Source organism: Sander vitreus, chromosome 23 (genome assembly GCF_031162955.1).
Source record: "Sander vitreus isolate 19-12246 chromosome 23, sanVit1, whole genome shotgun sequence".
NCBI classification, from domain to species: Eukaryota; Metazoa; Chordata; class Actinopteri; order Perciformes; family Percidae; genus Sander; species Sander vitreus.
In genome coordinates, this window is record NC_135877.1 from 6442408 (window position 1) to 6468769 (window position 26362).

Sequence of the window (26362 nt, forward strand, 5' to 3'; positions counted from 1 at the left end):
TTCTGTTGCACGACTAAAACAACTTTTGAACGTACACACGTTCCACCAAAACAAGTTCCTCCCCGAGGCCATTTTGCAGAGACACCGTGGCTCCGTCCGGTACTTAGTGCCGCCCAAGACGATTGTGATTGGTTTTAAGAAATGCCAATAAACCAGAGCACATTTTGGTCCCATCCAGGAATGCTGTGTGGACTAGCCAGACCCTCCTCCGCAGCGCTGTGGAGGAAGGTCTGGCAATGAGAGACTACAGATGTCTAAAACCCACAGGTGAATGGTCCGGTGTTTATTTGGCCAACATCTACAACCACATTTGATTGAAAGCATTTTAATGCCTCTCCTGCTCGGGTTGTTTAAAGGTACCCTGGGAAATATAGGAAACGGAGTATAAAGATGAGCCAGGTTGCTTATATAAAAGCACTTCTTTATTATATCAGTAGGGAGATATTACATAACCGCCTTTTGAAGAAGCTCACTTACTGTTTTATATTTCATAGGGACTGAACCAGTCTCCTGTATGGTCACAAACACACTCCATGTGTTGGAGCGATGACTGAGGCCAGCTGGCGCTCACACAAGTATGCAAGCCAATCCACATGGCTGTGAAGAGGAATGGTCTGAGGTAGAATCACAGTACAGAGGTAAATTAAGGCTTTTGGATTTACAGCTTTGTGATTAGTAAGTATGGAGTGCCATGCCACATTTAGGGATTGAGTTGTGCTCCTTATGTTGTTGCTACTGTTTTTTCCTCTCTCTCTGCCTCATCTGTCTCTCTTTTGCCCAGTTTGTGTCTAATATTTCCACTCTGGAATGTGGAATTCATTTCAGCCTGATGACTTCTGCAGCTCACCTCATCCTCTCTTTTATTCCACACCGCCTCCCTCCCTTTAAATACTCCAAATACCAGACGGTGCTACCGTAAGTTAAAACACATCAGTGTACTCGAAATCAGGAAACCCTTCTTTATTTGAAGTCCATTTCTTTGCAAAAATAAAACTACAATAAACATCAGTTGTTAATGTACGGGGTTGATTTTTATTGCTGCTAATGCCACAGGCTGACATTGTATAGCTTTTGTGTACTGTACATGTACAAAAGGCAGTAAAAACAAGCATGCAAAACATTTAATATGATATAAAGTTTAGCTTACAATACAAAAACTGCACTTTTAATACATTTTACGGTTTGATGTGGAGACATATTGCACAATTGTTTGGTTTATAAAAAATAAAAAGCAAAGAAAACCTTTAGATTAAAGTAGAAAGAAATATGGCCATAACTTGAGCACTTGCTCTCAAAGTGTGATGAATCCTCTTTGGTACAGGTGATGGCAGTTTTTTCACTGCTCCAATGAGAGGTGCTGTAGGCCGGCCCTCCACGCCACAGAGCACGCTCAGTGGAACCAGTAGTAGCGAGGCTGGAGGCCGTCGTAGTGATACTCTCTGTACTGCTCATTCGTCTCCCTCGATCTCTCATTTTGCTCTGTGGACAAAAAAAAAGGTTAAATTAAAGTGGCTACGATCAATATTTTCTAAATTATCAAAGGATTGCATGACTCCTTAAATGTGACGTGTCAGTCTTAGTGAGAATTATCACCGGACTTTGCAGTTTCCCTCAGCTCTACGGAGCTTTATATCGTCTTTTAGCTAATTGTTTCGGTTTCCCAGCTAACATCTTTCCTGTTTTGGTTCACTCTCACCGCTCTCATCAGAGTTTAAAGACAGACGGACTAAATTAGCGACTAGCTGCTGAACATAGTGGAGCATTTAGCGACTGAAGAGCCAGATATTTCCCTCTGGAATTGCAGAGAGACCAAAACGGATTGCTAATGATGCTCCCTGTCTATTGGATGTATAAATAGGCAACTGTTTGCTAATGGTTAGTGCCATATCAGCCTTATCAGGTGATAATATGTCAGTGTTTCATTGCAGGTTTAAGTAAAAAAACAAGTGGCGACTAATTTTTGCTAAAACATTTGTTAATTAAGGCTAACGCTAGTGCTCTAAATTGTTAGCATTTAGCTAGGTGTATGCTTTAGTGTTAGCAAATTTGCGTTTTCAAGGATGGCTAAGGAATGACGCCATCGTTGGCAGTTACAACTATATAATCAAATATTAACAATAATTCAATGAATTCAGCTAATAAACTTTGTCTGTATCCGCTTCCACTTGTTAATGACACGCTACAAACATATAACATGATAAAAAATAGCTAATTCCCGGAGGTATTTGTGTTCTTCCCCTTTGTACTGATTTATGTAATATGACCAATAAGCCAGTTTCTACAAAACCTTAGTGTGTTCCGTGGCCTGGTGGAGATCTTTTTGTTTTCCTATAACATCTTGTTGACCCAAACCACCCAAAACACGGTGTATCTTAAAACCCACTCACATCTTTATGGTTAACAGTTCTTAGTTTAGAAACTGTCACTGCAACTATATCACACCAGACAGACAACCGCAGGGAAGATTGTCAGCTTGGGGTCGACCACAAATGGACACTTTGATTTGGTGTGGAGTCTCAGGCACTCCACTGTGGTCCAGAGGCTCGTGGGTGCCGAGAGTTTCGTTCAAGATCCAAACTCTATCGTGCCTCTGTGTGTGTTTTCTCTAGTGAGCCCTTTCGTGACGACTGGCATGCAAGTAAATCTTAGGTTTTTCGCAAGGATGTGTTTACTGATACGAAGTCTCTGTGCGTCATCTTCAGTGTATCGGAACAGAGTGATTTTAAGATACACGTACTGTTAAATGTCTTTTCAGTTGTTATTGGAAGGGGTGAAAAGCAGGGTTTGATGGAGGGTTAGTTCTCTATTATTTCACAGAAGTTGGAAGTAGTTTTGCTGATTGTACCCTCAGTTTGAGGAAAGACAAGAGTGTCAAGAGGAAAGCATTTGACATGGAAGCCAAAGCAGCTGCATCCGTGTCTCACCATCGCGCTCCTCCCTGACGTAGTGCTCGTACTCATCTCTCTGCTCTTCGTTCTTCTCCCTCCACCGCTCGTTCGCAGCGATCTTCACCCTCTGCTCGGCTGTGGAGAGAAGAAGGGAAAAGTCACTGATACTGATAGATGAAGGTCAGCCACTTCAACCACTTTGATCATCACTGAAACATCTAAACGGCTATTTGATGGACCGCCATAACATTTTGTGCGGACATTCATGGTTCCAGAGGATGAGCCGTAATTACTTTAGTGATTCCATGATCTTTCCTCTAGCCTCATTAGCAGGTCAAAGTTTTCCTTTGTCCTGTGAAATATCTCACCATCTACCAGATATTATTTAAAGGATCCAGAGAAAGGAAACCTATTGACTTCGATGATCCCCTGACATTTCCTCTAGTGTGTCAACAACTACTGAATGGATTGGCACCATCATCGGGTCAGTTTATTTTACTTCCAGTACATTGGTTCATGGCTAAAACCAATGCAAACATCTGACAGCCTCAGCTGCACTTTGCTGTTATTGCTTAGTAGCAAATGTTAGCATGCTAACACATTAAACTATAAGTGTAAACCAGGGGTAGATGCATAGACTGTATAAGTGAAGCCCAAACATCTGGATCGCCCCCTGGTGGCTGGCTGCAGTATAGGTTGTAAACCCAGCCCCCTTCATGTTAGTGGCTAGGACATGGGCCAAACTAAAGTAGCCTTCACCTCAAATAAACTTTTCCCAAAGACGGTTTCTGTCACTTTAGGTGGTTCTTCTAATCCCGCTGATGTCTGTGGAAGTATTTATTTTGTTGATCAGTTTGGTTTTTATTAGTTAGCCTGGGAAACGTTTGATGATTGACAGCTGTGATTGACTCGTGATTGGTCGGGCGGGTGTATAGGCGGGACTTTGATACTGCGCTCGACCACATATCTATGGGTTCGACCGCCCGATCACTACTGCGCAGACTCTGGCTCCAAAATCACAAGATGGTGGCGCCCATAGCGGGGATATTTTTCTTTCTTTTTTTACAGTATTTACAATGTAGCATTGTCATTGTAAGCATGTGTATCAAGCCGATTTTAGCATTGAGCTCAAAGCACCTCTGTGCCTGAGTACAGCCTCACAGAGCAGCTAACATGGCTGTCTTGTTACCCATTAGAAACATGGGAAAACCCCAAATAGAGTCATTTAAACTCTATTAAGCCAAGGTTGAAAACAAATTTGTGTTAAAACAAATACATGTGGGTAGGGGTAACCCATACCACTCACTGTAATGAATTAGAAATGGGTGTAAATACTTACGGCTCCCTCCTGCTCCCTCCCTGTACAAAACCAAACACCCCCACCCATGCAGGTACAGGGCAGCCACTGTATACATCAGACATTACAACGTTGTCTGTGTTTTTCTTTTAGTGTAGGGAATTACATCACAACATTTCATGTAAACACAGAGCAGTATCCACTCTGTAAACATAATTTTACACCTAATACTGTAGGCTAGTGATTTGGGGCTTAGGTGTGTAGTAGTCTATATCCACAACGTTCCACTTCCCCAGATTGCTCCAGTCCCACCGGAAATTCCGCCCGATGCATGTATTTTCGTCCGATGTCCGTTACCTTCTGCTTTCTTTGTGTTGGCATTTTAAACTCCGGTGTTCCTTCCCGAGGCTATTTTGCAGAGGCACCATTGCTCCAGCCAGTTGAGGTGGTTCGGGCATCTGGTAAGGATGCCCCCTGGGCGCCTCCCTGGGAGGTGTTCCAGGCACGTCCAGCTGGGAGGAGGCCTCGGGGGAGACCCAGGACTAGGTGGAGGGATTATATCTCTAACCTGGCCTGGGAACGCCTCGGGATCCCCCAGTCGGAGCTGGTTAATGTGGCCCGGGAAAGGGAAGTTTGGGGTCCCCTGCTGGAGCTGCTACCCCCGCGACCCGACCCCGGATAAGCGGATGAAGATGGATGGATGGACCATTGCTCCGTCCGGCGCTTAACGCCGCCCAAGACAATTGTGATTGGTTTAAAGAAATGCCAATAAACCAGAGCATGTTTTTCTCCCATCCCGTAATGCTGTGTGGACTCGCTAGACCCTCCTCCGCAGCGCTGTGGAGGAAGGTCTAGCAAAGCGAGACTAGGTGTATAGGGAATATGGCTCACCACCTTCACACTCACTTCACCATGATCAAGTATCTTTCTGGTCCCTCTTCTTAGCTGGTTGTTAGATTATTGGTGTTCTTTGGTGAGAATTGAATAGACAGAACCTGAACTTATTTATCAACTATTTTCTCATTAGTATTTAGCCTACTGTTATTGAACATGGATGCTAAAGTGATAGCATGAGACTTACTCTAATTAGAAGACTATTATGTTACTGTAACAACAACTTTTCCAATGTGGAAGAAATAATGTCCTTTTGTCTTTTCTAACCCTCTCCTTGACCTCAGAATAAAAGATTGCATGCTAAAAGAAAGGTATAAAGGAGGGGGGGGGGAACTCATAAGTACAGTGGTGTGAAAAAGTGTTTGCCCCCTTCCTCATTTCCTGTTCCTTTGCATGTTTGTCACACTTAAGTGTTTCGGAACATCAAACCAATTTAAACAATAGTCAAGGACAACACAAGTAAACACAAAATGCAATTTGTAAATGAAGGTGTTTATTATTAAAGGAGAAAAAAAATCCAAACCATCATGGCCCTGTGTGAAAAAGTGATTGCCCCCCTTGTTAAAACATACTATAACTGTGGTTGTCCACACCTGAGTTCAATTTCTCTAGCCACACCCAGGCCTGATTATTGCCACACCTGTTCACAATCAAGGCATCACTTAAATAGGAGCTGCTTGACACAGTAAGGTCCACCAGAAGATCCTTAAAAGCTACACATCATGCCGAGACCCAAAGAAATTCAGGAACAATTGAGAAGAAAGTAATTGAGATCTATCAGTCTGGAAAGGGTTATAAAGCCATTTCCAAAGCTTTGGGAATCCAGCGAACCACAGTGAGAGCCATTATCCACAAATGGCGAAGACATGGAACAGTGGTGAACCTTCCCAGGAGTGGCCGGCCGCCCAAAATTACCCCAAGAGCGCAGCGACGACTCATCAAGAGGTCACAAAGACCCCACAACAAACGTCCAAAGAACTGCAGGCCTCACTTGCCTCCAGTTAAGGTCAGCGTTCATGCCTCCACCATCAGGAAAAGACTGGGCAAAAATGGCCTGCATGGCAGAGTTCCAAGGAGAAAACCACTGCTGAGCAAAAGAACATCAAAGCTTGTCTCAATTTCTCCAGAACACATCTTGATGATCCCCAAGACTTTTGGGACAACATTCTGTGGACCGATGAGACAAAGTGGAACTCTTTGGAAGGTGTGTGTCCAAGTATATCTGGCGTAGAAGGAACACTGCATTTCATAAAAGAACATTATACCAACTGTAAAAATATGGTGGTGGTAGTGTGATGGTCTGGGGCTGTTTTGCTGCTTCAGGACCTGGAAGACTTGCCGTGATAAAAGGAACTATGAATTCTGCTGTCTACCAAGAGATCCTGAAGGAGAATGTCCGACCATCTGTTCGTGTACTCAAGCTGAAAGCGAACTTGGGTTCTGCAGCAGGACAATGATCCTAAACACACCAGCAAGTCCACCACCGAAATGGCTGAAGAAAAACTAAATGAAGACTTTGGAGTGGCCTAGCCAAAGTCTGACCTGAATCCCTATTGAGATGTTGTGGTATGACCTTTAAAAAGGCCGTTCATGCTCGAAAACCCTCTAATGTAACTGAATTAGGACAATTCTGCAAGATGAGTGGGCCAAAAATTCCTCCAGGGACGCTGTAAAAGCCTCATTGCACGTTATCGCAAAGCGGCTTGGTTGCAGTTGTTGCTGCTAAGGGTGGCCCAACCAGTTATTAGGTTTAGGGGGCAATCACTTTTTTCACACAGGGCCATGATGGTTTGGATTTTTTTCACCTTTAATAATTAACACCTTCATTTACAAATTGCATTTTGTGTTTACTGTGTTGTCACTTGACTGTTTAAGTGGCTGATATTCCCAAACTACTTAAAGTGTGACTTTAAACATGCTCTAAGGGAACACAGAGAGAAATGAGAAGAGGGGCAAACACTTTTCACACCACTGTAATCTGAAAATAGCCATGCTATAAGAAAAGTGCACTGAAGTCACATTTGGTTATGCAATCATCCAATATCTGTTGGAAATATTGCATATACCCAATACCGAAAAATCGTTGCAATGCAGCAAGGAATAAATTTCTCTTAGTACATTTTGTATTTTAGATTAAATAAGGTTAAATAGATGATATGAAACTGATAAAACTACAGTCGGCTATTCCCAGGGCCAACACAACCTGTGCCTCACTTTCTGGCAACAAAAAACGTCCCTTAAATCACTCACTCGGCTGCCCCCTCAAGTTCTCATGAACCATGCTGGCAAGAGATGTACATAAGTCATGAACATAAGTGTTTGTTTTTTTCCAAGAATGTGGGCCTGTTAGTCCAGAGACGAGGCCCCGTTCAGTGCTCTGATGGGCGGGCAAGGGGAAATGACCCACAGCCTGTCTCCGGAGGCCTGCTCAGGACTTCTCTAATGGGTTTTCCACCAGAAAGGAGATAAATTAACAAGGACGTACTTTAGTGAAAAGATGAATATCACTGTTGTCGGCAGCATTTTAGCAAGTCTGGTCATTTTTATGCTTTTATCTTAGAGCCAAAGGAAAACAGGAATCGTGTTTTGATTTGTGAAACGTTTTTTTGGGTGATGGGAGTAGTATGATAACAAGTTCCCTTGTGTTTGCAGGATTGTCCTGGAACACCTTTCATCCGTGTGTTTGTTCATTTGGTTTAAAGTGTGTTGGCGTTGTGTATCGTACTGATGCTGGCAGTGGAACAATGAGCTTACTGTACTGAGAAACTGAAAGAGAGAGAGCCTGCTCCATACTATCCTGTGACTCCTTCTGCATGCTCCAGTGTGTGTGTGTGTGTGTGTGTGTGTGTGTGTGTGTGTGTGTGTGATTAAAGAGCCAGTACTGTATAGAACCACACCTGCTCGAGTTTCCATTACTCTCTTTCTATTTCTCTCTTGAACTTTCACATCTTGCAGTCAAAACCTCAAACATATCATCCTCAGAGTCCTACTACAAACCAATAAACCAACACTCCCACTAACTCACACATACAGTCATTTCTCTATGGGCGGCCAAACTTGCCATATTTAAGACTGTCCACAGTGTGGCCACATCAACCACACATAACACCAAATATAAATAAATATTACCCCCATATTCAGACCAACCACTTTACTCATGATCCTGCTGCTTTCCTGCCAGCGAGATGCGGACAGCCCTTAAGCAGACAGCTCAAAACAAATTTCTTCCAGGCGGATAACCACAGCCAACTACTGTTCTCTTCGCCTTTACAGATGTTAATGAACTCACCTTGAAACTCATAGTATCGGGTTGAGCGGCGACTGCGGAGTTTGAGGAAGTTGGAGGCGTCTGACTCAGGCGTAAACACTTTCCGTGCTGCTCCTAAAAATCAGAGGCCGGAAGGTTAGGGTCATATAAGGAGGACATTTGGAGCAAGGTTTTGTGAATAGTTAAAAGGGTTGAACATGTATCACCTTTAGAATCGGCCGCTTTTGTGTTGTCCCGCACTGTTGCACTTCTCACCACACTACAAACTTTAAGAAAAAAGAGAAATAACAATGTCCTGTCCTTACACTAAAGCATGTGTATGGGGCCAATATTATAAAAATGCATAGTGAGATTTCTGAAACTGTATCTCAGTTATTTTAGTTTGCACAGTCAGACTTGTAAATGTTTACAAGATTCTGAAAGTACATACTTAAAAAAAGGTGATGTAAATTAACTTTATTTAGGACTATTTGGCATAAAGAGCTGGAAAAAACAAAATTCAAATGTGCGTATTACTATATCCCAGTGATAAAGTGGCCCATGAAAACCCCATGTACAGAATCGATCCCAAACTTCTATGCAGGGGCACCAGATCATGACACTGCTAGCCTGAAAAAAAGCCTGAAATTGCAGAAAGAAACCATAATTGACCCTTTACAAATGGAAGATTGAAAGGAGATTAAAATAGCCATAAGCATCATTTTTTCATAATAACCATAAATCGTAAGAAGTTTCGCCTTACACTGCCATCTACCAAATTCCACTTTACTCACTGTGGTCTGGTAAGGCTCAATTCAAATTAGTGTTGCTGATTGTCATCTATACCACGATAGTGGAAACTAAGCTTGTGAGATTCAGGCTTTCCTCTGGACTACTGAACATCTTCAGGCAAAAAACAGCGTTATTTCCCGTCTTTAAATTAAAAAAACATGTTTTTTTGGTTCGTATATATATATATATATATATATAATATATAGACAAACATACAGTGCTTACTTTTCTTACTTTCCTGTACTTTTTACTCAAAATATGACTTAAAACTTTGATGCAAAAATGAGAGTCAATCTTAACAAGTAGCATTTATTGTACAAATTGACATTTACTTTTATATTTTTTTTGGGGGGCTTTTTCTGTCTTTATTTTGACAGGACAGCTGGGTGAGAAAGGGGAGGGGAGACATGCAGGAAATTGTCACAGGTCAGATTCGAACCCTGGACCTCTGCGTCGAGGCATCAGCCTCGAGGTATATGTGCGCCTGCTCTACCCACAGACATTTCCAACTTTTACAAAATGTTTTTAAAAATTGATTCACACTGAGCCCTATTGCCCCTAAATCAGATTATACAAATGACGTGCTATCGTTAGGATGAAATTTGAAAAGAAATGTCGAATTTCCACATAGCAGATTCAAACTCTGATGCCTACAAAAGATCTAAGGTCACGTTTGAGGCAATAAAATGCTACCGGATTCAAGTTTTCTTTTCCATATTAAAGGAGGACCGCACATATCTGTGTTTTATACCCTCAAAACTATTCTGCTTATCTCCCCTGAGGATGTATCATTTAAAAAAAACAAAAAAAAACTGTCCCAAACCTTTTCCCCAACCACCCAGACAAGGTACTCACAGGTGAGGATGAGGAGGGTTGTGAGCAAAGTGAGCATGAAGACTCGAGTCCAGGACATCTTGAGAGAGAAAAGCAAAGAACTCTACTAGACTTAACAGCACATCTAACTGAACTGAGAGAAGAGAGAATGATGAGGGAGGGAGGGAAGGTGGGAGAGGCAGGGAGAGTGGGAGGAGAAAGAAGAAAAGAGAGGCTCAGGGAGGGGATGAAAGCTGCTGGAAAATCAGTTGTCAAAGGGAGAAGAAGAGGAAAAGTGATGGGGTGAGGTGAATTAAAAGAAGAGGGCAGCGGAATGGAAACCACCATTGGATATTTAGATGAAAGTCAAAAAGTCTGCGTAAATTCCCTTTTTTTTTTTAAAAGAGAAAGGGCAAGAACATCGATATGGGTGGATAAACTGACATGAGTGAGGACCCGTCTGTCACCACTGGTCAATAAGTTATCAAAAATTCATCCTGGGTGTCAATGGCCCTTTAACCCTTTTAGTTCATACAGACTTCTAGGATAGCTTTTTGTAGAGAGATGCCTTGTTTTGGTGTATTTTCTTTGCATCACAGGTTCTATTTAAAGTGCTCACATTATGCTCATTTTCAGGTTCATAATTGTATTTAGAGGTTGTACCTGAATAGGTTAACATGAAACCTGTTTTAGCTACAGAGTGAGGCATCTCACTTCTGTTCCATCTTTGTTGGGAGTCGCACATGCGCAGTAGCTAGATAAGGACTGCTAGCTAGTCAGTAGTGCTGATTCATCTTTTGCCAAGAAATCACTGATACATTTAGACACATTTAAGGGGTCATGTTCATGTTATTAGTTATAATAAGGAGCCAACACTGAGTATCTGCTGATGCAGTGTCCCACTTTAAAAATTAGATTTTCCTGCAGTTGTAAACACTGAAGTAGGCCTACTATAAAACACGTAAATCACAGAATAGACTTCAAGTAATATATAACACTGACTAAGAAATGTCTTGATATATGGATAGAATTTTATTTTTGTCCTTATGCTCTAATCACTCCAAATGATTTTGTTAATTTGACTCTGGATGTCAGTTTGTTATGTCATTAAACCAAAACTACATGTAATCAAATCACAGGATGTATCGATTATTCCCAAAACAAAAAGTAAACTGATAATTGATCTTTACCAAATAAATCAAGTTTCTAGCAAACATTTTTTCATAGATATTCTTGTACATTTTTGACAACCAGACAATAACCAGTGTATGATGCCGCTTAACCTTGTTTATAGAGATTATATTTTAATCTTCATTACGTTTACAAATATTCTAAAGCATTTCTTCTTCATAAAACGTTGAACTGCAGCTGTGTTTGAAAGGCTCTGTGACACTAAATAAACCTGTTTGGTCTTAAAGTCTAAAGCTACATGAGACTTGTAGTAAACCTGCAAAATGGCCCTGAAAGAAATGCTCCGTGTTTTTAATTGAATTATTTTCTTTGGATGACCAACATGTACCTCCAGACAGAAAACTATATTTAGACCAACTTATATTTTTGGGGGTTTAGGATGCAAATGAGAACTCATGAATGTTAGTCCCCTGAGTTATACATCAAACTAAGCATGTCATATTACACATGACTGTAGTGCAACTTAACATTTTAAACAGACCAACAAACATGACATCATTTGTATGCATTTATTTTTAAAAGATTGTTTGTGAATGAATGCATATTCTTTGCTCAGCCGGGCATTAGAGAAGCTTTCTGTACCACTTCTTCTTCTTGTGTTTCTTCATTATCTGGCTCTGAAGATCTACCAGCTGGGACCTCATGGTGCTCTCAGTCCTCTGCCACTCCTGCTCCTTTTCCTGCTGAGTCAGCTTCAGGCTTTCTGTGGCCTGAAGGAGGGATGACTTGTCCTCCTTCCACTCGTTGAGATGACTCTCCAGCTGCTGCTCAGCCTTCTTCAGAGCAGCCACGAGGCAGTCACTCACAAAAGCTTTGCTCGTCATTCTGATCCACATAGGAGGCTCTTGTTTTCTGGCTCTCCTCCAGCAGGGAGGTTTTCTCCTGCTGCCATAGGACGCGCTCACTCTCCAGCTGATGTTCAAACTGTTTAAGAGCAGCCATGAGGTTCTTGTTGTCATTGTCCTGCATCTCCAGCTGGGCTCTATGGGAAGCCTGGGATCTTTCCAGTATGTCTTTTGTCTCCTCCTCCTGTTTTAGGAGAGCTTCCTCCATCTTGGTGAACTCATTCTTCAGCTCCTGAGCGTGAGCCCTCTCAATCTCCAGACAGCTCTCCAACTCCAACTCCACGTTGGTCTTAGCTACAGCGAGCATCTGTCTTTCCTTACTGAGCTCCGTCTTCTGAGTCTCCACATGATTTTTAAGGGCCTCCTTCTCTCCCTTCATCTGCTCCAATTTGACTTTCAGGTCTTCAGTAATCAAGGTCTGCAGGTCCAGATCTTTTTGGGCTTTTCGCAGCATGTTGCAGATTTTTTTCCCAGCTGGGATTTCAGGTACTCTGTTTCCCTGGATGAGGAGCGGACACGTTCAGCCAGAGCCTCATCCAGCTGGGCTCTATGGGAAGCCTCAGATCTTTCCTGTATCTCCTTTGCCTCCTCTTCCTGTTTTCGTAGAGCTTCCTCCATTTTGCTCAATTTATCTTTCAGCTCCTGAGCTTGAGCCCTCTCAATCTCTAGATCGCTCTCCAACGTCACGTTGGTGATCTTAGCTACAGTGAGCATCTGTCTTTCCTTACTGAAGCTCCGTCTTCTGAGTCTCCACATTATTTTTAAGGGCCTCCTTCTCTCCCTTCATCTGCTCCAATTTGACTTTCAGGTCTTCAGTAATCAAGGTCTGCAGGTCCAGATCTTTTTTGGGCTTTTCGCAGCATGTTGCAGATTTTTTCCCAGCTGGGATTTCAGGTACTCTGTTTCCCTGGATGAGGAGTGGACACGTTCAGCCAGCTGAACTTTCAGGTCACACATCTCCCTCTGCATCAGCTCTTTCTCACGGCTCCAACTGCTGTCCTCTCTCTGTTGTTGGAGCTCATCGAGGACATTGGCCAGCAAGTCCTCTCGGATTATTAGGTGAACTCTTCCCTCAGATTCACACTGGGTGAGCCTCGCCTCGCTGTCCTTCAGTTCACACCGTACTTGTTCTTCAAGTGAACTGAGATAGAAATTCATTTGCGGTTCAATCTCTCTGGAGTTGAATTCCATGTTTTCCAACTTTGTATTCTGCTGGACCACAGTGTTTTTTTCTCCTGTTGCAATGTGCACCTTTGGATTGTCACAGTCAAATGACTCTCTGATACAAACTGTCTGAGTGAATTTGTGTCAGAACTAAAGTTGGGTCCCAGTATTCATAGATTCTCAACATTCTTAAAAGTCTTGTTATGACATCATAGATTGCCTATGCCTCTTTATGTTTTCATTCCAAATGGTTATTGATTCTATTCCATTCTATCTTTGATTCTAATGTTGCTATGGGATACCAGTTTGTTTATGTTTAAATATACAAATGTAATGATTTCTGATGATTCCTAACATTATGGCAAAGAAAGAACACTTTATTCAGACTAAAGATTTGTGATGAGATGAGTTGAAACTTGGTCTGTAACGTCCTAAAAGCTGCCAGTTCACACCAATGCAACGACTCTTGACTCTTTGTACTTCTGTCTAACTTCTAGCTTTTTAGTAGCTGGATATATCATTTGTTGCGTCTAAATATGAATGTGGATCATGTTAGTGATAGTGAGATGCTTGCTACAGTTTTAGTGATGAATCACATGCCTTGAGTCGAGCTGAGACGGGTCGGTTCAGACCGCTGCAACTTCTCCCTGCAACGTTCTAAAATGGTTTCGTCTCGCCGCGAATCTTTGGTCTGAACTAGGCTTAAGAAATAAAATATTGATGTCTTTGCACAAGAGCAGTACACACAAGGATGCACCAGTTGGGATGCCATTTTCTCTAACTCCAGCACTTAGATACTACCTATTATTTACCACAGCAGACAACAAGGTTGTTTTTTATATAGAAATCTGTCCTATACTTTTTATGTTGGATTTAAAAAGTTGTTTAGTGCTAACTTAACTAGCCCACTACTTTATGATGTTCCCCTTTTCATGTTTGTCTTCTACATGTTAAAAGTTGTCATAATAAGCGAAATATGAAGCTTTATCTGTAGAAGTTTAAAAGGGTCTGTTCTTTGGCGTTTCAGGGGATTTTTCTTTTTATATTTTCCCCTGATATGATAATAATTCTTAAGAAAAATCATTGATAGTTTGTAGACAACAACATCTGACTGGATAGAAGTCCATCACTCTCCCTTCATTTACACCATCACAAACAAGAAGGAACAGTAGGTAAGAAGTCATAGCATGCATATGGCCTAGATTACACATTTTGCTTTAAGTTTCATTCCAAAGCCAAAATTGTGTTCGAACAGCTCTCTATGCTCAAATGCAAATGGCACCTCATCATTTGACCACAGCACAGCATGATTTAGTTCATTAGACATTAGACACTATAAACTGTGTCTAAACTGTGACTGCAGTAGAGATCCTTCCCCATTCCTTCTGTCGTCTGAGATTAGAGGCTCTCAAACTGCCCTAAGGGGTGTGTGTGTGTGTGTGTGTGTGTGTGTGTGTGTGTGTGTGTGTGTGTGTGTGTGTTCTTGTGTAACTATATTCATGGAGTCCAAAAACCGGGAATACAGTATACTTGTGGGGTCCGGACAGCTTTGTGGGGCCAAAATGCTGGACCCCACAACTTTAAAGGGCTGTTTGAGGGTTAAGACTTGGTTTAAGGATTAAACCCAGCTTCCCTCTGGGTTCGAACAAAGAAGCTATTTTCAGCTGTGCTTGATCAGGTGTTTTTTAGGGGGTTCTAGCGTGGGGAGCCAGGAAATAACTAGGCTTCCATTTGAACTGCCAAACGCTCTGAGACCAACATGTGACTGTTGCTGTTCAAGTGTCATTCAGTGTTGAGCAACTAACTCCGGGTCTTCCGCATCTGCGCTCTCGGAGACTCTGCACCGTCATTGCAGCCAGGGAATGACTGTAACAGCACTGTAGCGGTACTTTCTATGTACAGTATAGTGTAGTTGTAACGTCACTACCGTACGGATGTCCTGACGGCTCGTTTAAAGGAACAGTTTCTGACTTGCTTTATAATCCAAAAAAGACATGGAAATCTCACTTCTTACAATATGTGACCTTTAAACGCATGTTACATTGCATTACAGGTCAAAGGGACAGGTATGTGTCTGAAGTTTAAAAGGAAATGAAACAAGGTTGTATTAATATATTTAATTAATACATTTTAATGTTATTAAAACATGACATTTGCTAGATTCTAGAAAACAAAAACAAACATCCATTCGCTCATTATCAAACTGATATTTATATACATTTATAAGGCAGTTTAGGGCAAGGCCTCTGTATTAATTAACTAGAGCTACAATCAACACTGATTATTCACACATTTCTGCTTAAATATCATCTTTCATTACTTTTAATAATGTTTTGGTAACTCAAAACTATTTTATTGACAGTTAACGGATGCGTTCACTCTATTTTGTTTTGCTAAGTGCGATTTCAACTCCATTTTGTGCTGTAAGATTTTGTTCAGCAAGTGTAAGTCAAGGTTAATTCCATTTTACTGTGTACTGATTTGCTCACGAGGTACCTGACATTTTTTAATTAAATGTTACAATTAACACAGATTCTGAAGTCTGAAGTGAACAGTAAATAATCTATAAATGACATTCCTTTATTGGTAAAGGAAATTCAGGATTGCATGATAAGAACACTCAGCACTGTCGTATCTTATCCAAAACCATATAAATCTGTTCTGAGTTCAGCTCAGCGGTCTTCACCCTGCAACAGTGTGGGGTCTGTTGGTAGCGCGCCTGTGGTGCCTTTATAGTGAAGTCCTCTCTCCCTGCACCAGACGGCCTCGAAGAGCCCAGATGTCCTTTAGGGGAAACAAAGGTAAAGGCTCAGTTCAACCTTAACAAACCTTCAAAACATTTTCCGGATTTTTTTTTTTCTTTTAACATGTTATCTATATAACTACATGATGTCCCAAAGCTAATCAGTCCGTTTACAGATATTGTGGTAGATTGCAAGGAGTGGTAATTGAAGGAAGGTATCTTGCGGCCCGTTATATGGACTTCCTGCCCCAACAAGGAGAGGCTGGGATTAATTGAGTGATTAAGTTTTGAGGGAAAAGGGAAGCAGGCGGTTTAACTGGGAACAAAGAGAACCAGTTAAGGAAAGAGAAGGGACTGAGTGAGACAGAGTGGTGGAAAGTAGTGAGAATAATACTGAACTAAACTGTGTGACTAACTGGTGTGACCTGGACTGGATGACTACCCCCCTGTGTACCGAACTGTTTTGGATGAGGACCCGCTCGTTGATTACCTGTGCATAGAAGACAACAAGAACAGATTATGGACGTGAAGTAGTGTTGAAAATCCCCTCCTACGCTGTAAATTGCCCTTAATAATGCCTAACATTTCCTTCGGGATGAATAAAGTATCTGTCTGTCTGTCTGTCTGTCTGTCTGTCTATCTAAACTTCCCAACTGTGTTCAACTGTACTCCTTGTGCCGGCTTTTGTTATTGAACTGGTGACGTGGAAACCCCACACCCCTGGGCTTGCCACATATGGTGGAGAATGTGGGCGAGGCCGACCAGACTCAATAACTAACCGAGACAGAGAGTATAATGGAAGCGTTGGTAAAACTGTTGGTGGAGTCCAATCTAGCGTAGCTGGTGCAGGCTGGAGGGGCTGCCAGGCTGGAGGGGCTGCCAGCCCGGCGGTCTCGCATCCCAAACCGAATCTGTTTATATTAAAACTGACTGAAAAAGATGATATTGAAGCTTACCTCCAAGCCTTTGAGAGGACAGCAGCTAGGGAGAAATGGACCCATGAGCAATGGGCCAGCCTGCTAGCCCCATTCCTGTCAGGCTCTGCACAGAGGACATATCAGGATCTGACTGCTGACCAGGCAACAAATTATGAGGTGCTGAAGAAAGAAATCCTGCACAGTTATGGATTTAACCTGATTAGCAGGGCACAAAGATTCCACGATTGGACGTATGATGCCACAGCACCCCCCCCCCGGTCACAAATGCATGATCTGATTAGACTGGCCAAAAGCGGGCTGACGCTCAAAGCCATTGAGAAAGTGAAGCTAAAAAGTTGGCAAGCCAAGCCAACCCTCAGAGCGCAGATCAGCTAGTGGAACTGGTGGAAGGACAACTGGTAGCTTTGGAGGTTCTGTGCAGTGGACAAACACGGAAGACAGAATCCTCCCCTCACCAGAAGGAGAGAAAAAGGACAAAGGATCACCGGTAGTCTGGTTAATGATGGGGGAACACCCACAGCCAGCTCCTTTTCTGAATCTGGACAGCAGGAAGTGCTACAAGTGTGGCGAGCCGGGACACATCGCCTGGTACTGTCCAAACCGCGATGTCCCGATGCCTACGGCCTCGGCCAGTGAGGTAGCCGTGGGACGTCCCTGCAACTTGCTGATGACGTGCTGGGCTGCGGAGAGTGGCCCTTTCCCTATCACCCGGGTAAGAGCCAACGGAAAGGACACCACGACACTTCTGGACTTGGGTAGTATAGTGACCCTGATCAGACCTGACTTCGCCCAGTCCTCCCCCCTGACAGACACTGTGGCCATCACATGCATACACAGTGAGACCAAGGACTACATTACCACACTTCTCCACCTACAGACCACAAAGGGACAGAATACAGGGCCAATGGGAGTCGTCCCTAATCTGCCCGTGCCAGTCCTCATTGGGAGAGATTGCCCTATGTTCCGCCAACTATGGGCCAGTATGTCCGGGGATGTAGAAAAACGAGGAAACCAGAAGAGAGGAAGCCGGAGGGGTGGGACAGACCCAGAAAGGGGAAGGCCCAGATGTGTGGGTTCCAGGAAGTGAACCCCCAGGTGTCAACAGGACCCCTCTCGTAGGGTGACTTGGGTGAAGCAAGTCAGGAGGAAGGGGAGGCGAGTCTGAACGACATGTTTCCGATGGACCAGGAGGTGGAGCCAGAGCCTGCCTCACCAATATATCCTGGTGATTCTGGATTATGCCACCAGGTACCCGGAGGCCATTTCTCTGTGCATCATGGCTACCAAGGGAATTGCACGTGAGTTGGTTATGCTGTCCTCCTGAGGGAACCCCATTCATGTCCTGAATTATGAAGGATATCTGCAAACTAATGAAGATAACCTAGTTGCGTACCTCAGTGTATCACCCAGACAGACGGTTTGGTAGAGAAATTTAATTGAACGCTGATGCTAAAGAAGGTAATGGAGGCGGAGGGAAGGAATTGGGACCAGCTTCTACCTTACCTGATGTTCTCGATCCGGGAAGTGCCCCAAGCTTCCACAGGGTTCTCTCCCTTTGAAATCCCGTACGGGAGACAACCCAGAGGACTGCTGGACGTGGCGAAAGAGGCCTGGGAGCAGAAACCATCACCCCATCGAACCATGGTGAAACACGTGGAAGACATGAGAGGCCGTGTGGCAACCCTGTGGCCCCTGGTACGGGAACATATGCGGGAGGCCCAATCTCGGGTGTACAACACAGGAGCAAAACCAAGAGACTTCCAGCCAGGAGACAAAGTGTTGGTATTGATCCCCACCTCAGAATGTAAGTTTTTGCCTAGATGGAACGGACTGTATGTAGTGCTTGAAAAGGTGGATGATGTTAACTATAAGGTCAGGCAGCCGGGACGTAAACATTTAACTAAAATATACCATGCAAATTTGTTGAAGAAATGGAATACACGTGATGTAGTCTATTCTATTGCCATAAGAAGGCTACAGCAGAGACCAAGCCAGCAGCGGTGCCAAATGGGAGATCAGCTGAGCCCAGCACAGAGGCAAGAGCTAATGGAGTTGGTCGACCAGAACCAGGATGTGTTCTCCAGTGAACCAGGACACACTGATCTGGTAGAGCACATAATCACTGAACCCGGGAGAAGGGTGAAGTTGAGACCCTACCGCATACCGGAAGCAAGAAGAGAGGCTGTCAGGACCAAGGTGAAAACGATGTTGGAAGGGGATATCATCAAAGAGTCAAACAGTGAGTGGTGTAGCCCCATGGTGTTGGTGCCAAAACCAGATGGCACGATCCACTTCTGTAATGATTTTAGAAAGGTTAATGAAATCTCCAAATTTGATGCCTACCCAATGCCCCGCAAAAGGCTATTGGCAGGTGCCTTTAGCTCTCGAGGTGCGGGAGAAAACGGCGTTTGCCACCCCTGACGGGCTTTTCCACTACGCGAAACTGCCCTTTGGGTTGCATGTGGCCCCAGCTACCTTCCAGAGATTGATGGACCGAGTTCTCCGTCCCCATCAGGAGTATGCGGTGGCCTACATCGACGATATTGTCATCCATGGAAGTAAGTGGGAGACCCATCTGCACCAGGTGAGCTCGGTACAACAGGCCTTACGGGAGGCAGGGCTCACAGCTAACCCTACAAAATGTTGGCTCGGTCTGCGAGAGGCTGAATACCTAGGGTATACGATCGGGAGGGAGTGTGTCAAACCCCAGGTGAAGAAAGTGGAGGCGAGTCGGGATTGGCCCCGCCCCCTCACGAAGAAGCAGGTACGCACGTTTGTGGGTTTGACCAGCTACTATCGTAGAGTCATTCCCCACTTTGCTTCTCTAGCCAGCCCCCTAACAGATCTGACCAGGACCTGCTGGCCCAACCAGGTGGTGTGGACCGAGGAGACTGAGAAAGCCTTTCAGCACTGTGTTCTGGACCCGTACTGGTGACCCCAGACTTCTCCAAACCACTGGTGGTACAGACCGATGCATCTGAAACTGGGGTCGGTGCTGTCCTATCACAGCTGCAAGAAGGTGAGGAACACCCAATCTTGTACATTAGCCGGAAGCTGTTGCTGAACTGGTGACGTGGAAACCCCACACCCCTGGGCTTGCCACAATATATAGATTTTTTTTTTTTTGATGCAATGCAGTGAGCATCTTTAAACCCAAGAAATGGCTGCTTTCTTTCCCACACACCCACCCACCCACAGTAAATTACGCTAGGAACACACTGGCCACGAAACTCTGCAAAGCGTAGATTTGTGCCTGATCGAGCGATCCTGCTCCTCTCCACTCTACAGAACAGATTATTTTCATCATGGGTACATTTATAACCTATGAAATGTGGTAATGTAGGATCACATGGAAGCTGGCCCATATACAGGTGATAACACATAACAGATAGAGTCCGGTTTTGTGCCCAATGCACCTTTAAGTTTGCTATCACTGATCTCTGATTTCACTTAGCTTTAAAGTGAAAACACTCTGCATGCTGGCATTCATTTGTTTTCTTTATCTGTGTGAATTGCATGAATAATTGTTAAGAATCTGAAGCTAGGTCAGGCTGCACGATCTCACTGCATAGTTTGTCGTTTTATCAGCCCCCCCTCCATCCACCTGTAGGCTCTGATTCTAGGGTTCCCCAGGGGACATTTGTTAACCCTGGCCTCTCATTGTGCTAAGCTTTAAACTGTATGCTTGCAACGACGGACACATTTAGAAACTACAAGCCAAATATCAACAATGTACATGCTGCCATTTGTTCTCATATATCTGTAGCCGTGAAAAGGGAAGGTTTTACACAGATAAATGTAATGTACTGTAAATGTCTTACCTTTAGGGTAATTTCGCCCAAACCGTACTTTCTGTTTGCGATGTCCTTTACCTCATTCTCTATGTTTTCCTGTGAGGTTCCCTTCACATCGATGTAATAACAGTCAGCGCTGGCATAGTGGCAGGAGATGGCCTGGAAACACATACCCATGTTCACACACTATTTTTCCTTTAAAATTATATTTGTTGTTTGTATATGTATTGTCATTATTTTTCACTTTTGTGTGACATATAAGAGCATTAAAAAAAAATCTGGGAGCTGATGAAGTATGGAGCTAGTTTGTTTAAGGTAATACCGAGACACCAGGTGAATTATGGGTAGCGTACCTTGCGGAAGCCCTGCGTCCTGTTCATGCCAGAGCCATGGATCAGCAGCGAATGGAAGAAGACGGTGTCGCCCTTCTCCATCTCCAGGTGCACCCTGGGGTGCTTCGGATCATAGCCACGCACTCCATGGTACATCTTGTTTACGCCACCCTTAGGATACACGAGCCAATGTATACAGTATGTGTGTGTACCTGCCAGCAGGTGTTATCATGCTTCCTGGAGAATTTCAAATGTGTATGTGGTGTTTATACCAGGGGTGTGAAGCCAAATCATCTAGATATATCATTCCCCCCCTCCTCCATGTTAGCGGATGGGACATGGGCCAAACTAAAAAATCCAAGTACAAGTGACATCAAATAATTTTTTCCCAAAAGATGGTTTATCTCATTTTTCTCTCATTTTTGTTTGCGCAAGTGTTCATTTTTCTGATAAGTTTGTTTTATTAGTTATTTGATCCTATAATAACTGGGTAAAACGTCATGATTGACAGCTGTGATTGACTCACAATTGATCAGGAAGGTTTTTGCCCGGGACTTTTGATACAGCGGCTCCATCACCCGACTACTACTACGCATACTTTGGCTCATAAATTACAAGATGGCAGCGCCCCTATCCTGGATATTTTGGCTACACTTTTGTGCAGTGGGAGGAAGTTGAGACGCATTGTCCATCTTTATATACAGTCTATGGTTTTTACCTCCCACTCTGGGTAGTCATGCTCCTGCAGTGTGCCGGTGTGTGTTCCCGGCAGCACGACCAGGCAGCCGTTCTGCCTGTCCACTTTCTCCATTGCCGTCCAAGCGCAGACGATACTGTCTGCTGGGCGGAACGGGAAGTAATGCAGATCCTGATGCATCGGGTGACGAGACGTCTTCTTACCTGAAACATATTTCAATCAAATTAGCAAGAGGTGTAATTTGAAAGGGGAAAAAGGGATGTTTTAATACAGCACTTCTCACATTGCAGTCCCGGGATCTGTAAGGGCGCTTGTTTGTTCATTGTAAATAATATTGAACTGCTCCATACCTGCATCAGGAGGCTTGTTGATCAGCATTGTGTGCATGGCCATGATGTTGGGTCCAGTGAAACACTCCACATAGTTCACAATCTAACACAGAAAAGCACAATTGTTTGTCCAACAAGGTAGGTTTAAATTATTTCAACCTTTTTTTTTTCTTTTTTTTTTTCAAACAAAGTTGCTTTTCAAACAAAAATAGGAGCGTTTATTCTTTTGGCATTCGTTTTTTTGTTTGTGGAAAAATTACACATCCTGGTAAAAGTTGGTGCGGTCTATGTAATTTCTTCTCAGTCTGGGTCAAATCTGTGTTTTTTGATGCTACACAAAGTGGCTTTAAAAATGTGGCTTTATAAAATACCAAATCATTCGACATAAATATACAGGGGCTTTAAACTCTGACACACTGCATCTTCAAGTATTATTTGAAAGAAGTTTTGGAAAAAAAGGACCTGCTGTGACCACTTGTGTGTGTGTTGTACCTGTGGTAAGTTGCAGTACCGAAACAGTTCAGGGTCTTCCTGGAAATCCTGGAGTTTGGAAACCGCTTTTTCATCAGGAACAAACTCTGACTTAACAATTGCCACGTCCCTCATCACCACCAGACCAGGAACCTTCACTTCCTGTCGACAGATCCGTTCAAACGCCTTCCTGAAGAACAAACGTAGATTACATACAGCACCTAACAATACATCTATAGGCATATAAAGAAGTTAAATGTTTTACTGGGGAGTCATAGATTGACGTTTTATATGTAGTGATGTTTTTATGCTTATGTGCTGATCTTTTCTTTGCAGTTGTCAAGAGTTTCTGATGGTCACCTGAACTTATCGATGTCCTCTTCAGACACCAGATTCTTGATGAGGATGAAGCCATTTTCCTCATAGAAGAGTCGCTGTTCTGGGGTCAGCAGGCCGGTATCATGAGTGAATCTACCAAAAGAAGTGATAACACACAACAAAATCACTATGTTAGTTACTTTAATGCAGGGGTCTTCCACGTTTTTTTAAGCCAAGGACCCTTTAACTGAGAAAGAGACTGAGCAGATATATATATATATATATATATATGTATATGTATATGTGTGTGTATATGTATATATATATATATGTGTGTGTATATATATATATGTATATATGTGTGTGTATATGTATATATATATATATATGTGTGTATATATATATATGTATATATATATATGTGTGTATATATATATATATGTATATATATATGTATATATATGTGTATATATATATGTATGTATATATATATGTGTATATATATATGTATATATATATACATATATATATATCTGCATATTATACAACATATATATATATATATGTTGTATAATAAAATGAAGTTAAAAGTGCTCTAAGCGATGTTGGGTGAGGTTACTTCTTGTTGACGTTCGAAGTATTTTCAAACAAAACGAAACTAGCTCGCCCCTCCCCCCCTCCTCATCCCGTCCCCTCGCCCTCCCTTCCATGCTTCCGCACACTAACCCCCCCACCCCCACCCCCAACTCCTTCTTGTCGGTTATTGGCTGGAACACTGGAACTCTGTTTGTGTATGCTTCATGGTGCAAGTTGGCACAGATTGTTTTTCTTTCCGCTTGTGGACCCTGGGCTGTCTAAAGAGACCGCGTTTTTTTAATACAGTGAGTGAAATGTTTGCTGTATGTGACAAAAAATGTTCTAGCCTAAAATACGCGTGACATCGCTTAGAGCACCTTTAAACTGGGCCTACAATAACGTTTTGGCGGCCTAAAGCCTTTTACACATACCTCTTTTTTAATGCATAGAACACTAAGCTATTAAAATAATTGTTAGTACGATTTTATAATTCATGTTTAAGTGTTAAAAATACATATGGCACAGTGAATCCTTAGGATTAACTGTATCTGTGGATGGCTTTGTGACAGCCTCACCTATAGGCCAGTAAGCCTGTCATTGTTTGTTTATTGATTTGTGTTTGCTAATAATACGTTGGATTCATGTTAAGACATTTCAATTTTTGAAAAAACTTTCAAACAATAATTTGCAGCGGCCCCCCTCAAGTAACTCTGAGGACCCCCTGTTGAAGCTTTGTACTTTAATGTTTAGTTGGACATATGAATGTTGCATTCAAGTCATATTTGATTTACAGGAAATCCCATCAGCTGGCTTTCTTTTAACACGGCTTAACAAAAAGCTGCTTTCTAATATGAGACATGAACTGCCACTAGTGTCAGATAGTGGCGACTGTCTGTGAACCTACCTCAGTGTCTGTGGGCGACTGGTGAAGGTCTGAGCGGAAGTTGGTACAGCACTCTGAAGAACGAGAAGTCAAGGAAACGACACACATGTTTCAGCCGCCGTGTCCAGGAGTAGGCTACTCTGTGGGTCGCGACCACTCCGAGTGGAGAAAAGGGACAGGAAGAGCCAGACAAGGTCCAGAATACATATTGATTTATGGTGATTTCATCTTTGAACATCAAAACCTTCAAATAGACTGGAACGGCCTCCCGAAGGCCTTTACACAAGGGACGTTTGTTTGTGCAATTAGATGGGGGACAGGGGCCAGCAGCGTCCCACCGACGTGATGAGCTCATGGATGTATTAAGAGAATGGATGAGCTGGCGCCAATATCCGAAACTTTAATAGAAAACTGTCGCAACATGGCATCGCTGTCGGTGTGAATAGTTTTGCGATTATTATTGCGATATTCGCGTCGCTTATTCGTCACGCCCCCGGTGTGTAACGGCCTTAAAGTGATTTAAAAAAAAAAAAAAAAAAAAAAAAAACGACACAATTGAAATCACGCACGACCACAGTTAGAAAAGTAATATAAATAGTAATGCATTCGAAATTGTAATTGAACTTAAGATAATTAAGTAGCCTACGCAACCTAAAATGTTATTCCACATAGGCTATGTATAACTTCCAACTGACCTAAAAATAGACTAGCCTTTTACGTCTCCCAATAGACATGCCTATGCAACTAGACATGCCGCAAGAGGTAACTTTACTTTACCAAAAGCAAGGACGAATACTAATAAATAAATGATCATGTATAGGATGTGCTACCTAACCAAAGTAGCTACACAAGAAAGCCGTTAAATCAGATATAGAAGTTTAGTTAAGAAATATCTGTTGATTAGAGAAGTTGAGTAGGCTACACACAGAAACTACATTAGGTTAAACAAAATGTGAATGTGAGACGTGTCCTGACGTTGAAACAGATGTGTGTGACGACAGCATTGTGTAACTGTGTGTGTGTGTGTGTGTGTGTGTGTGTGTGTGTGTGTGTGTGCGTGCGTGCGTGTGTGCGCGCGCGCGCCCTTTGCCTTCGTTTAACCCATGGATGTAGCCTATGAGAGGTCTAACGCGCGCGCGTGTCTGTCCTCATGTGTGTATTTTGTTGTCATGAGTTGTGTTATGAAATTATAGTGTATGTTTAGTTTTTGTCTTATAATTTCCTGTTCTGTATTGTTTAGGATGTATTAAGCGCATATTAATTATTGCATTTTCCCATTATAAAGAGAGTTGTAAGGACCTCAGTAAGAATCCTAAATAAACAAACAAATAAATAGATCTAGCCTATTTAGTCGATCTATTTGGTGGAGACGAGGATCTATATATCCTCCGATATGATGAAACACAATATCAGAACCGAACGTAACGTCACTGTTACTGCACCTACAAGTGCAAGAAGCAAATTGACGTAAATATAGCCTTCAATAAACAATAATAGTTAGCATTACATGCTCCTCATTTTCCCGGAAGCCTGCAGTCCACCGCGGGACCCCGGTCTAGAGCTGTCCGCCGTTAGGTGCGCAGCAGTCAGATAACGTCTTAGCCTGTTCCGCTCTGTGCAGCCCCGAATCCCCCGATGATCCAACATAAACAAAGCAGAACACAAGGATACAATCGTGGCAGATGATCGATCGAGGTGATTGATCATCAGTCTGAGTCTTTCCGCAGCCCGAGACATCTTCCTGTCAGGTTGTATCTCGGTGTGATCCCGTACACATGGCTAACTAGAGAAGGTGGGTAGACGTCTCTTATAGGCTACATCCATGGGTTAAACGAGGGCAAAGGGCACACACGCACACACACACACACACACACACACACACACACACACACACACACACACACACACATACATACATATTTTGGCTGCACATCCTGCACTCTCCACATCATGCAATTTGACAGGTGTGTGGGCAGGGTTTAGTTGAAAATATCATTGACCTCCATTGTAATTGGTTGAAAGCAGAAAATCAAGATATGGATACCTCAAAACCTTTAACATTCACCCCTTACCAGAAGGGGTACATGTTAATATACTGTAGCCCACGTATTTTGTGATTTAGATGAACTGACCCTTTAAACATTTAAATA

At 42.9% G+C, this 26362-nt stretch overlaps 2 protein-coding genes across 3 annotated transcripts; both read right to left on the reverse strand.

The window, feature by feature from the left end:
- Positions 1 to 945: 945 nt before the first annotated feature.
- Positions 946 to 10097, reverse strand: ucmaa (upper zone of growth plate and cartilage matrix associated a). The gene is made up of 5 exons (XM_078243011.1): positions 9974 to 10097; positions 8554 to 8613; positions 8369 to 8461; positions 2925 to 3023; positions 946 to 1479 (listed from the first exon to the last, which is right to left on the reverse strand). The coding sequence occupies exons 1-5, from the start codon at positions 10029 to 10031 to the stop codon at positions 1391 to 1393; spliced, it is 399 nt and encodes a 132-aa protein (XP_078099137.1). The 5' UTR covers positions 10032 to 10097; the 3' UTR covers positions 946 to 1390.
- A 5585-nt stretch (positions 10098 to 15682) lies between these two features.
- On the reverse strand, positions 15683 to 26096 carry LOC144512147 (phytanoyl-CoA dioxygenase, peroxisomal-like). 2 transcript variants are annotated; one of them, XM_078242727.1, is made up of 9 exons: positions 25884 to 26096; positions 24234 to 24286; positions 22796 to 22906; positions 22457 to 22625; positions 21986 to 22067; positions 21657 to 21838; positions 20960 to 21109; positions 20634 to 20765; positions 15683 to 15915 (listed from the first exon to the last, which is right to left on the reverse strand). In XM_078242727.1, exons 1-9 carry the CDS (start codon positions 25947 to 25949, stop codon positions 15862 to 15864), a joined length of 999 nt encoding a protein of 332 aa, XP_078098853.1. In that variant the 5' UTR covers positions 25950 to 26096; the 3' UTR covers positions 15683 to 15861. The 2 variants fall into 2 exon arrangements, with proteins under 2 accessions (XP_078098853.1, XP_078098854.1); XM_078242728.1 differs by lacking the exons at positions 24234 to 24286; positions 25884 to 26096 and having other exon boundaries at positions 22457 to 22621; positions 22796 to 22882.
- Positions 26097 to 26362: the final 266 nt, after the last annotated feature.